This window comes from Myotis daubentonii, chromosome 10 (genome assembly GCF_963259705.1).
Source record: "Myotis daubentonii chromosome 10, mMyoDau2.1, whole genome shotgun sequence".
Taxonomy (NCBI): Eukaryota; Metazoa; Chordata; class Mammalia; order Chiroptera; family Vespertilionidae; genus Myotis; species Myotis daubentonii.
The window spans coordinates 61428565-61442366 of record NC_081849.1 but is presented as its reverse complement, the minus strand read 5'-3'; the positions used below and the strand labels follow the sequence as shown (position 1 = coordinate 61442366).

At 42.8% G+C, this 13802-nt stretch overlaps 1 protein-coding gene across 10 annotated transcripts in view; it reads left to right on the top strand.

The window, feature by feature from the left end:
* Positions 1 to 13802, top strand: part of RAPGEF5 (Rap guanine nucleotide exchange factor 5) — a 203805-nt gene that overhangs the window by 56776 nt on the left and 133227 nt on the right. For all 10 annotated transcript variants that reach the window (XR_009454766.1, XR_009454765.1, XM_059712536.1 and 7 more), the window contains exon 6: positions 6682 to 6748. Coding sequence is in view for 8 of the 10 variants with exons in the window: in XM_059712536.1 (XP_059568519.1) it covers positions 6682 to 6748 (67 nt within the window). In the remaining 2 variants the exon portion in view is untranslated. The remainder of the gene's footprint in view (positions 1 to 6681; positions 6749 to 13802) is intronic.

Below are 13802 nucleotides of genomic sequence, written 5' to 3'. Positions count from 1 at the left end.
CTGGCAATGATTTCTTAGAAAGAAAATGCTCATATCTGGCCCAGGAAATGTTTCTGAAAGAAAAAGTCCCAGAATACCTTTCCTTGCCTGACCATCAGCAGGTGTGAAATGGATTCTGGGTTGTCCCAGGAGAGTGTGAATTGCGCCATTTCCTTCTGAGCTTGGTGGAGGAGCCTTCCTCCTGCCCAAGACTAATTTTTCTCCCCGGCTTCTTCCTCGCTCTCTCGTTCCCTTTCTCTCTCTCGTTCCCTTTCTCTCTCTCTCTCTCTCTCTCTCTCTCTCTCTCTCTCTCTCTCTCTCTCTCTTTCTCTCTCTCTCCCCGTTGACTATTCTCCTTCAGTAACCAAATGATTCTCTCAATCATAACAAGAAACCAAGCCCACCTTTGGTTGTATGTCTTCTAGTTACTTCTTCACCCATCTCCTTTGCTTTATAGCAGAAGTTCATGACTTTCAGCCTAAAACCCAGATTCTTTAGCAATAACAGATGGAGCCTGACTGGTCTGGCCTTGGCTTTACCTCTTGCCATTTTTCCACTTGCATGTCCAGGTCACCCTGACGCAGTTCTAGGGCCATCCTTACCCATCAGAAACTCACCCTGGATGTTACTTCTCCCAAGACACCTCTGACCATCACAGATCGGTCTAAGTGACTCTCACTTGGTTGCAGAGTATCCTAAAGATAGATTTTGCTACATCTACTGGGTATTATGATTTTTTTCACATATTTGTGTTCTGTATATCTCCTGTTTGAAAGATTCCTGTCTTGGTTCTAACAGTGTCTGTGTCCTGGAATTTCATTAGCCCCTAGCAGGAGTAGTGTGAAGTCCATCCTAAAAATCATGTTTCTCTCAAGTTCCTTCAAACCAAACAGACCAGGACAGGTCAACATGAGCCTGGCTGTGGGGGGTGTCAGTGGGAGGTAGTGGACAGGCCTGCCTGACATTCTCTTTTCTGTAAGAATTCCAATCGGAAGACAGGTGTGTTACCCACCCTCATCAGTCCCAATCCAGAATATCTCTGTTTAACCCATAGGTTAATGTGTAGTATGTATATGAGGCACACTCAGAAACAAATGAAAGCTGACTGAGGCCACATTTCATATTGTTAGATGAGTCTGTCACCTGCAGCATCGGCAACATCGCCATGCCCAGCAGTGCTGGCTCAGCAGTCCTGGAAGGAAGGTCGTGAGTGACTCCTCAGCGGGATTGGCTGGTGCCAGTTATGCACAGTCTCTGTCTCCCGAACAACTTGACTCCAAATGTTTGTCTATTTTGCGGTTGTTGGGATGTATTTAACACTTTTTTTTTTTCTGTAGGAACAATGTTGTATGTTGTGGTAGCCCTTGGCAGCCCACATATGCTATTCAATATTGCGACATAGACAGAACTAGTGAATTTTAATAATATTTAATAATAATAAATGATAATAATATTTCTCCAAGAAAATGCTTCCAACCTCCCACCGTGGAATACCAGGAAACCTCTTCCACTTTTGAAAAAGAAGTAGGCTTTTCCAACTCCAAGATGGTACCGATTGCTCTTGAATTTTGAAGCACAAATGTTTTGATTAAACAATCTTCTAGCTCATGTATAGAATTACAGTAAGTTTTCTTTGTGAAAACTTCATTGGAATAATAATCTCAAATCCATTATACTAATTCTCATGAAGACATGTTCACAAAGAGAATTCTGGGAACCTCTGCAGGGAGGCCAGTTAAATCCAAGTTGCTGGAGATGATGCTGGGACTGGTATGAAACTACTGCCCAGATCACGGTTCCTGTGTGCTGCCTCCTAAGGCTCTTTATTAGAACTCAAGCATGTTGAGCTGAGAGTTTGTGCTGAGAGATGTTCTTGGGTGGGGAACTTCTGCTTCTTTTCTTTTGCCTTATGAATACGTAACTGATTGTCAAGCAGTTGCCTAGGTTGGGTACTGACATTAGGGCTATGCTAATTATTTTTTAGAAAAAGATCAGGCAGTGGGGGTGGTAATTATGCTGCTGTTATTTAATATACTTTCAAAGTTACCAGATCTTTGGTATTAGGTATAAGAAAGTCAGTCTTGTTGGATTTTAGTGACAAAAAGGTCACTGAAAGGAAGACTGCTGCAGGGAGCTAGGAGAATGCGTGAATAACTGGAGGGAATAGTTCTTGGGTATAAGCAGAGTCCTTCAGTTGACTTGATGAGGTAACTAGTTAATATCTTGTGCAGCAATACTCCTGGGATGGTAGTTCATAGCAGAGCATTCCTTGAAGTTTAAGGTACTCAGTGAATATGCAGTTGTTCCTGTGGAAAATAATGCCATGAATAATAATATAAGAATAAATTCTGTGTTTCATGTACCCACAGCTATAAACCTACGTTTGCCCCACCCTGTCTTCAACAAATAGTTATTGAATGCCTGTCACACCAGTTTGTGTTCTAAGTGTTGAGACTGCAACAATGAACAAAACAGACAGAAACCTCTACTCCCACAGAGCCTTCAGTCTAGTAAGGGAGGACAGAATTTCAACAATGAACAGATTTATGTTCGTTAAAGGTGGAAAGCTTTATGAAGAAAAATAAAGTGGGAAATATGGGGGCTATGGATATGGGTCAGCGAAGGCTTCTCTGGGAAGTTGTCAGAGACTTAAAGGATGTGAGGAGAGGAGCAATGTGGGTGTCTGAGGAAGGCGTTCCAGGATGAAAGGACAGCAGGTGCAGAGGCTCCAGGCAGAAGCATCAAAAACAAAGCAAATGTGGCTGGAGGAGATAAGAGAGGGAGGGATGAAAAAACGACCAGGAGGCCAGATCCCAAGGGCTTCGTACAGACTTTGATTTTATGCAGAAGGAGATGGAGAGTCATTTGAGGATTCTGAGCAAAGGAGGGGCATGATCTAACTTGCATATTAATAAGTCCACTCTGGCCCAGGGTCCAAGCGAGAGATTCTGTGGCTGGACCACAGTGATAGCAGAGGTGGTAGGAAGTGGTCAAATAAGAGATACACCTGGAAGCCAGTAGGATTCCAGGGTGCATGCAATGGGGGTTGTGGGTGGGTGGCTGTGCTTGCAGGGAGAGGAGAGAAAATCAAGGCTGACTTGCAACTAGGAGGATGGACTTGCTGAATTTGTGCCTCAAAATTCAGGGAAGTCTGTGGGGAGGGGAGGATTTTTGTTTGTTTGTTTTTTGGTGGGAGCTGGGTAGAATGATAATATATCCAGTTTGATAGAAGGACCAGGGCAGAGGACCACAGGCTTTTGCCACTCCTGTGTCCTCTCAACTACCCTTAGATAGTAACCTCTCCAACTTATAAAGACGTCTGCCCGCAGCACTAGGACTTGGGTTCAGGCTTGGGCTATTGTTAAGCAGAGACATTGAGAAGCAACCACAGACATGCTTAAAGGGGTGTGCCCACTGGGTGGGAGCTTCCTGCTGGCACACACCCTCGGGCATGGGTCTTTCTTCCTGGGGTCAGTCCTTTTCTGTCTTAAAGTCAACTGGTCGTTGCTGTTAACTGGGGATTCCAGCCCGGGTTTCTGTGCTTCCCTTCCCTAGCCACACTTGGAACTTCCCCCTTCCTCTCTTGTCCACTGGGCAATACATGGGGAATATGCAAGTATTGCAATTGATTCTTTGCTTTACTCTCCCTTGCCCCACCTGTTTCATTTTCTATTTTGATCTGATATGTGATAACGTTGTCTTCACTGGACTACACTGATGTGTATTTACATACATGAAATAATCAGAATTCATCTACATTTTATGAAAATACATTTGTTGGGTTAAGACGGTGGGGTATTTCTGGGCATTTTGGCATCAAGCTGAGGTAGGACCCAAGTGGTGAGGAAGACAAGTGGTTGAGGGTTAGCCTTCTCTCTTGCTTTCCCCTTTTCAAACTTCTACTGTTTGCTCATTCCCACCAGTTCTGCTCCCAAGACTCCCCTTTCCAGCAGGCGAGACACGGGTGCCTGCTCATGCCAGGGGCAGGGGGCACAATCGCAGGAAAGAAAGGGTGTTTCTGAATTCTAGAGCTCTCAGCAGGCAGTGGGGTAGCCCTTGCTGGTTTGGAGTCTGGAGAACAGCAGGATGAGATCTGGGTCTTAGAAAGGTAATCCTTGTGTCTGCAGGAGATTGAGCACAAGGGGGAGAAGCCAGAGACAGAGAAGTTGATCAAGTGGTTAAAATAATTTGTGCAAGAGAAGGTGCAGACCTCGACTGTCAGTGAGGCTTGACCGTGACCATGAGGGACTGAAGGAGAGCAGAGCCTGAGGCAGGGAAGCTAGAGAGTCTGGTGTCTGGTAGGGTGGGAGGAAGGGGGTGGCCACAGGGCGACCATGGAGCTGAGCTGTGAGGGGCATGGGCAGGAGGAAGAGGAGTTCAGTGTAAGTTATGCCAAGTTCCAAGAGCCTAAAGATTCCCCACATGGGTGAAAATTCCTGGAATTGCCACCTAGAGCCCCGTTGAAGGCAAATGGAAGAACAAGGGGAGCTTGGGCAGGAGAAAGATTTGGGAGGTCCCGGGCATAAACTGTGCTGATTGAGGCGATAAAAGTGGGACAGGGGCTGCGGGCAGCTCGCTGGAGATCATCACCCGGTTTTCCCCAGGCACATTTCCTTTAGAAACGCTTGTGCTGAGGCATGTTTTGTGCTGGAAGAATGATGACAGATAGTTTTGCTTCTGAACAGGGACTACATTATTTGCCACTGAACCAGCAACTTCTCAGCCATCACTCATGAAGTAGTCATTATCAGTCACAAACACAAGGGCTTCCCTGGGAATATTGAGTTTCTCTCAGAAGTTTGTTGAAATGACATTCATGACAGAATCTGTGGTGCGAAATACCTCACCCCATCAACTCCCCCAGGTGTCTGCAGGGTCTGAGAGGCAGGGGACAGCATGAGCAGCCGCCCTCTCTGTGGACCCAGACAGAGTATCCACGCCCTTGTGATGTGCCCTGGTGTCTCGGTGTGTTTGGTGCTTCATTTCCTGACAGATCTGTCAGTCACCTCAACTTAATCATATAAATTTGGTTTGGCGGCTGAGGTTATAAAAGATTGCAAATCTCTCCTTAGTATAACTTCACGTATAGGAAAACCATTTTAAGACTTTTTTTAAAAAAAAATGCTTTTATTGATTTCTGAGAGAGGAAGGGAGAGGGAGAGGGAGAGAGAGAGAGAAACATCAGTGATGAGAGAGAATCATTGATCGGCTGCCTCCTGCATGCCCCCTACTGGAGATCGAGCCCAAAACCCAGGCATGTGCCCTGACTGGGAATCGAACTGTGACCTTCTGGTTTCTGGATCGACTTTCAACCACTGAGCCACACTGCCCAGGCAGGGAAACCTTGTGAATAGATCATTTTAATAATACAGCTCATTGTTTGGAACATTCATCACCAACGTAACTTGGTTTTGGGGGAATACGGTAAATTATCATGCTCAGTTACCATTGTTTTTATGGGCAGGTCATTAGGTAATGTTTGAAACACTTTGCTGCATAAGTGATTAAACTATCGGACAACACCCGCACTGTTTCATACCTACATCATGCAATCCTTATAAAGGGAGTAGTTTGTAACTCACTGCTCTGGAAGGGTATGGCTTGTTTTCTATAAAAAGGTTTAATAACATGTGCAGAACAGGAAGCCAATGTCAGAATTGATCTGACCAGCGTTTATTTTCTTAAAGAGCTTCTTAGCTCCCCTGTGAGCCGGGAGCCACCCTCCTGCCACTCCGGCTAGCACCCCAGCCGGCCCACTGCTGCCATTGGCGCAACTGGAATCAGTCACTGACTGCCATCCTGGTAACGCCGCTCCGCAGGGCAGCTGCCACCGACCCCTCCAGTTCCACAGGGGAGAAGGGATTGCTTGTGGAAATGGACCTGGGAGGCAATTTATATATTCGATGGCATTAGTTAATTTTTTTCTTTGACCAAACCAGGAGAAAGAATGCAGTTCTATAAGATTTGTTTTAAAAAGTAGATCATTTTGTACATTAGTACATGCGTTTCTGCAGTGAACATTTTTTCATGAATTACATTAGAAAGGTGATTTTCCTAAACAAACCAATCTGATACTGTGTAATATATGCCTCTGCAGTGATTCAACATATGCATACACTTTTTTTTTTTTTGGCTTCTCAACTGGGCTGTCTCTCTTAAAAAAGAACAAAGGGCTTCTTCTGCTATTGTTTTCCACATAAATCCTGTCATAGTGTTAGGTCTATAATAGACCATTTCAGAATACATCTGTTTTGGCTGGGACTCAGATGTAGTGGAAAATTCATGATTCATATTTTCAAAATCTGGATTTCATTTAGTGTAGAGGGAATGGTAGTGCTTAACCAGCACATATTCACAGCCACTTATGCTTTGTGTATGCCCATATCTGTAAATCCAGTGTGCCGGGATTATGTTGTGAAAGCATTTGGAGAACAGCACTCTATCTTCAGGATTTAGCTGGTGTTTTGTGAAGAGGTTCTTGCTGACTGAATTTGAAGGGACATTTGGGCTGCAGCAGAACTGAGTTCCCACAGCACTACCGACACCATGTTATTTGCTTGGGGACTTTCACTAATGTATTAAACAAGAATAATTAGACAATCATGTATTAAACAGTGGGAATGCCATGTTATTCCCCATAACTTGGTAGATAAATTTGAGTAACCAGAGCTGAAGGGGTAATTCATTCTTTGTTTTTCAAAGGTCCCATCGGAAAATTGAGGACTCGGAAGAAAGCAGTGATGAAATTCTTGCGCGTCTAACGTCAGCGGTAAGGCCACGCACATTCCCTCCGAGGGGTGCGGAAATAATGAATCCAGCGCTTTTGAAGGGAGGCATTTGGGCAGTGATGTGGGGACACTTGCCCTGTGTTTGCTTATCATTGTGGGAGGCCCCAGTCAAGGCGAAAGGAGGCCCTCTTCCACCACCCCAACCCCTCCCCCCACCATTTATTTTTTATATTGAAGTATAATTGACACACATCATTATATTCGTTTCAACATAATGATTCAATATTTGTATATATTGTGAAATGTTCACCACAATAAGTCTAGACATCTGTCACCATACATAGTTATAGAATTTTTTTTCTTGTGATGTGAACATGTAAGATTTATCCTTTTAGCAACTTTCAAATATGCAGTACGGTTTTATCCACTAAAGTTACCATGCTGTACAGTGCATTCCCATGACTTATTTATTTTATAACTGGAAAGTTGTATCCCTGACTCCCTTCACCCACCCCTGCTTCTGGAGATATAGATATAGATATATAGATACATAGATACATAGATATATAGATATATAGATATAGAAATATATAAAAGCCTAAGCGACCGTTACGACTGAATAACCGGAACGACCAGTCAACCAGTTGCTATGATGCACACTGACCACCAGGGGGCAGATGCTCAATGCAGGAGCTGACCCCTGGTGGTCAGTGTGCTCCCACAGCCAACCTCCCGATCAGGACTGGGCAAAACGGCCCCGATAGGCCCTGATTGCCGGCCAGGCCTAGGGACCCTACCTGTGCACAAATTTTGTGCACCAGGCCTCTAGTATAGATATAAAATCACATTTTCTTTATCCATTTATCTATTGATGGACACTTTGGTTGTTTACATATTTTGTAAATAATGTTGCAGCGAGCATGGGGATGCAGATATCTTTTCTAGTTAGTGTTTTACTTTTCTTCAGATAAATTACCTAGGTGTGGAAATGATGAATCACACAGTACTATTTTTAATTTTTTGAGGAGCCTCCATTCTGTTTTCCACAGTGGTTGCACCAATTTACATTCCCACCAACAGTGCCCAGGGGTTCCCTTTTCTCCCCATCTTCGCCAACACATGTATTATTTCATGTCTTTTTGATAATAGACATTCTAACAAGATGTGCGATATTTCATTGAGCTTTTGATTTGCATTTCTCTGACAATGAATGATGTTGAGCATCTTCTCACAAACCCATGGGCCATTCTGTATGTCATCTTTGATAGGGCTCTAGCAATCCTTCACACAAAATCTTTATCCAATGGCTTCATTTTCTAGAAAATTTTTCTAGCAGTTTAAAATATGGACCAAAGAAGAGTGCCTCATGGGTGCAAAATCATTAAAATGGCACCCACAACAGCACTATGAAATAGGTGGGATATCTGTTTCATAGATATGAAAGCTTGTGACATTAAGTAATTTTCCCAAGATCACCCATGTAGAATGGAACAGAGCCAGGATCTAAACGCAGACTTTTCTACTTCCCAATCATGTTCTCCTAGTAATACCACTCACTGTACTGTCTTTTACAGTCCTCTTTTTTAATTCGAACTTGAAAGTTTTGGCTGTCTTTTAAAAAGTCCTCATTCTTTAAACCCCAATAGTTTATTTCTTAGTACCAGTTTAGGTTCATAAAAAAAAATAATTCCTGAAACTCTACCCTGGAAGAAAACACAAGTGAGTTTTCATAGTAAAGGAACATGAGAAGATAGTGCATGTTTAGAAATACTAGTAAAAATGGCTTTAAAATTAGTCAGATTTACAGTGGTTGAATTTATTCAAACATGACCAATATATAAATGGTTCAGTCATGTTTCTGGTGATTTTCAGCAAAGAGCTACCCTCTCAAGTGCCTGATGTCCACAAACCTAAACAATATAACTCTGTAAGAAGTTTTCAGCTCACCGGAAAATGACAGATGTAATAGAATCCTTCCATTATAGAAAGTCTACAGAAACACTGGACATTATTATCTGGAAACTGTTTCTCTGTTATATATACAGTTTCTGCCTTAGCACCTTAGCTTCATTTCTAATTTCTCCTGACCCTACGAATTTTGTTACCTCGAAAACTTTCTCTTTTTCATTTGCTATGAGTCTCTATTGGTCTGATAAAGCTGGTGGGCCGAGAAGGGCCCTTGGACGACATAGTCTCCCAGTTCCCACTCTTGAAGTTCTGAGCATGATTTTATTTTTAACCATGCATCCCTCCAGTGTTCCTGACAAAAAGAGTACTCAGAATTGATAATATGGCTTTTATATATTTGTATTGCAATGCAAGGTAAACAAAAAATAGGGAATAATTTACAATGAGTTAAGTTTTGCTTTCAAAGCCATAATTCTTAGGATGTAAATTTAGGAAACATGTTAAACGTTGAGGCATTGCAAAGAACTGAGAGTACTTGGGAAGCATCCAAAGACAGGAAACCAGAAACATAGAAATCTTTAAAAGGAGATAAAAACTGATTCTAGACTTCCGTCTCTTGCTTCTTTAAAAGCAACATCCCAAACAATTGCTATTAAACTATTTCTCTTTCTTTTGGCTAAATTTTCATGATGGAAATTGTAGGGATAATTTCTCTATAATTCTACCTTCAAAAACACAAACATCTTATCTGGATTTGAGTAAAATTCGTGGATTTTGTTCACACAGACTAATTGTCAAACCATCAAGCTGATGTGAGTTAGGCTAAGATGTGAATTTCATGTGCCAGGTGCCTGTTTGGTGGTATGGTTACATTAGTGGCATTTATGAAAGGTTAAGGGGCATGTGGTGTAGTACTTTGTGCTGCTTGGTCCTATGAAATCAGCCATCACCTGGATGGTGAAAGAAAACAGTGTTGAGTGTCTACAATATAATGCTAAGTTGGGGTGACAGTGGTGGAGAGTTTGTGGCCAAATCTTGAGAGATGATTTAAAATTACAAATCAAGTGTTCAGAATTTGGAAGAGAGGTCAATGGGGATGAGAGCAAAACCCAATACTCTGGGACCACTTAACTAGATACTCTCACACCCTCCTATTGCTTCTCAGAGCGGATTTAGTTCATGATTTTCATCTGTTTCAATTTCTCGGCATCTTTCTGCTCTGTCCCCTCACTCATGTTCACCGATTCATCCCATTTGAAGGTAGAATCCAAGCTTCTGATGCTTTTAATGGCATTTTCTAAATTCCTTCTCATGGGGTCTTTGGGTGCATTACCAGTACTCTGAGAAATACCGCTGAGCTAAAAAATCTTACTTGCCAATCAAACCCAGATTATAAATGAAGGTGTCTGCTGTAAGTTCTGGAAGACCATGAAGCAAATGAAGCCCCAAGAAGTAAGCCATGTTTTTGGTGAAAGTGTTAGAAAAAAAGAAACCTGCTTTGGGATTTCTTTCTGTGTTTCTCTAAAAGGAAAACAAAAGGGAGGTGATTATTACTAACTGCTGCATATTGTCAACTTCACGAACACATTTTTCCCTGCTCAGTGTCCAGAAATTGTGATGTAACACTCCCAGTTTTCACGTCTACTGTGCCCTTGTTCTCTCATGATTCCTAGCATTCCTTCTAGTTAAGGTCTTGTTCTCACTTTTCCCCCATTTGGAATCCTGCTTGACCCATAAAACAGATCTGATTTCACTTTCATTCACTAAGGCAGGGGTCCTTACACTTTTTAAACAGGGGGCCACTTCACTGTCCCTCAGACCGTTGGAGGGCCGGACTATAGTTAAAAAAAAAAAAAAAAACTATGAACAAATTCCTATGCACACTGCACATATCTTATTTTGAAGTAAAAAAAAAAAAAAAAAACAGAAAGAAATACAATATTTGTATTTGCATGTGGCCCGCGGGCCGTAGTTTGAGGACCCCTGCACTAAGGCCTGCCCTTAACTTGGACCTTTGATTTTTCTCCCAGGTCCTCTTTTCCTTACAGTTCTCTTGGGAAATGGTGGTTCCTGAGGCACAAGGAACTGAGTCTATTGAACAATCAGTTCTGAATCGCTGAGTGCATGACGCTGTGAAACTCAAAGATGTCGACTTTTCAAGATTTTCTCTCTTGTCAGCCATCTCCTTCCTCTAACATTGCCAGTTCTTATAGTTCGCTTTCACCCATTTAAAACCCCTCTTCTTTGCCATGTCTAATCTTTCACCTGAAACTTTAGCTGTGTTCTTTAAGGATGTGTCTTTCACAGGATGCTATTTCTACCCTTTCTGGGTCCAGGAAGCATACAGTGTCCAGGATTTCAGTAGTTGTACTTCTCGATGAATCTGCAAGTTGGATTTGATTCATTGGAGAATTTCTTTTTCAACAGTAGTATCTGAAGATAACAGTGACAGCTTTTTAAATCGGAAGCTTTCCAGTTGGTACTGATTCAGCGAGCAGAAATAGCGTGGGATTTGGGTTTTGATGAATCTCAAAAAGTTAGGCTTTTAGAGACTTACTTAAGAAACCTTATGCCAAGTTAGCAAGGTCTAGAAATAACCTTAGGTTAGTCAACGTGGGGGGAATCTGTCACACTTAATATATGATGAGCACAACCCAGTGATGATTTTCACCACATATAGAAATATGTTTTTAAAAAATATGCACCTTTTGCCTGGCTGTCTGCCTCTTCCTTTCTGGGGAATTGAGGAGCGGAGTGTAGTTAATCTCCCTTTTCTTCGCCTGTCATAGACCTGAGCGAGCATGTTTGTTCAGAGAATAAAAGTAAGTTACTCCCCCAGGGAATGACTAACCTTCTGTCTGGCTGCCACAGGATCATGAACATCTTGTTACCTTATATTTCTTATCTGTAGGGAACATGAAATTCCTGCTTGGAATCCTTAGCCTGGCTCCAGCTCTTCCAGTGCTTAAGAGCATCTCTGTGATTTGGAGAAGGGCCAGGTGGATTGAGTTTTTAGAGAAAGTGTCAAGTGAGACCCTAGAAGAGAGATCTGGTTTCAAGGAGCATTTATAAAGCACCAGAGGAATTGTAGCACATTTCTGGTGTAGTATTCCTTGTTCCTGTTTTTCAGAAGAAGTCATGGGGCTCATTAGTGTCCAAAGGGCCTTGAGCTGAGGAGCGCAGGTCTCGGGCCTATTGGAGTTCTCTCACCCGCCGCCCCCCCGCCCCCCTTGTGGGAGCACACATAACACTTCCCACACCTATGATTGTCAGTACCCGAACAGACAACCGAATGGAATATTTCTATCATTTGTCAATAAAAAAATGCATGTATGTTCTAAGTCTTGCACATCAGAATGATTTTCTTCATCCTGGAAATCGGCCTCAGATTCCAAGATTATAGATGTACACACACAACTTTTTAAAATTAATTATTCAGTTATCATCTCTGCTTCCAAATAAACCTGCACCTACCCAGATTATGCAGTAATCTAATTTAACTCCAGCCTTGAGAATTTAGTTTTTGGTAAACAGTATAATATATGCTGTTTGCCTACGAAAACAAGTCCAGTGGGGGGACATTTATTTAAAAGCATCTGTTCCGGGTACTGTCAGTGTGTAGAACCCATTCAAGAATAAAACGTGTCTCAACAAATCTCTTTTGAAAAGAAGTCTGTGTGTGTGTGTGTGTGTGTGTGTGTGTGTGTGTTGTGTGTGTGCGTGTGTGTGTACATGTATATGTGTACATATATATGTATACTATGGTATTTGGATATCTATTCCCAAGATGAAGAAAATTATTTTGATATGCAATACACCTAGTGCCGGGAGCCGGTCCATGCTTGCTGTTTCAAGGGACCTGGCATATATGGCATACTGTTCTTAATATGTTTGCTCACCTTCTTGGCACTATGTGTTTTAACCAAGGTCTCTGAGAAAGGTTGTTTTCCCCAGGTAGGGATTTTCCCCTGAAGTTAGGGAGGGAATAAAACCCCTCAACTAAGTGCCAGGCGGGTAATTAATCCCTTTAACTACGAACAATCATGCTTAAACTACATAATCTTTTCTCCCTGGAATGGAGATAAGAAACGCCCTAACCTTTGTAATAGAGATTGATAGGATTGAATCAACTGGTATAAATACAGTTGTAACAAGACAGAAACACTCAGAACTCAGAACACAGAGCTTAGAAGAGAATTCAGAAGACAGAATCTACACGGAGCCTGGAGACAGAAGAACTTCGCTGGAGAGAACATGGCAATAGATCCTGGACTGAACCTGACTGCGGAGATTGGCAGGAGAACCTGACTGGAACCTGGACACTGAACCTGACTGGAGAGCCTAGACTGAACCTGGCTGGAGATCCAGAGCAGAACCTCTCTAGAGATCCTGACCAGACCCTGACAAGAGAACCCGGTTATGATGATCAACTGAACTCAGCATCCGTGTCATTTAGTCTTCGCCGACTCCGTCCACGCCTTTGGGGACCCCTGGACCCGCTGGGGTTGGACCCCGGCATATGCCGGGGTCCAGCCCCAGCGGGTCCAGGGGTCCCCAAAGGCGTAGACGGAGTCGGCAAAGAAGGAATGACACGGAGACAGCGTTCAGTTGATCAGCAGCCTAGCCAGGATCTCCAGCCAAGTTCTGGTCTCGATCTCCAGAGAGGCTCTGCTGTTTATTGTCTTGTTACATCCGTATTTATACCAGTTGATTTTAATCCTGTCAATTTCTATTACAAAGGTTAGGGCGTTTCTTATCTCCATTCCAGGGAGTAAAGATTATGTAGCTTAAGCATGATTGTTTGTAGTGATTAACTACCCGCCTGGCACTTAGTTAAGGAGTTTCATGCCCTCCCTGACTTCAGGGAAAAATTCCTACCTGGGGAAACAACCTTTCTAGGAGAGGCATCCCCTCCCTGACTTCAGGGAAAAATTCCTACCTGGGGAAACAACCTTTCTCGGAGAGGTGACCTTGGTTAAAACACACAGCGCTAAGGGGAGCAAACATATTAAGAACAGTATGCTATATACGCCAGGTCCCTTGAAACATATGCTGTGCAGATGTTTCTTTCCTGCAGCGACTGTGTCAAGCAGCAAGGATGGACCGGCTTCCAGCAACCTAGAAAACATAGACATTTTTGATTGAATAGAAACATACTACTCAACTGTCACTTGGTATATTGACAGT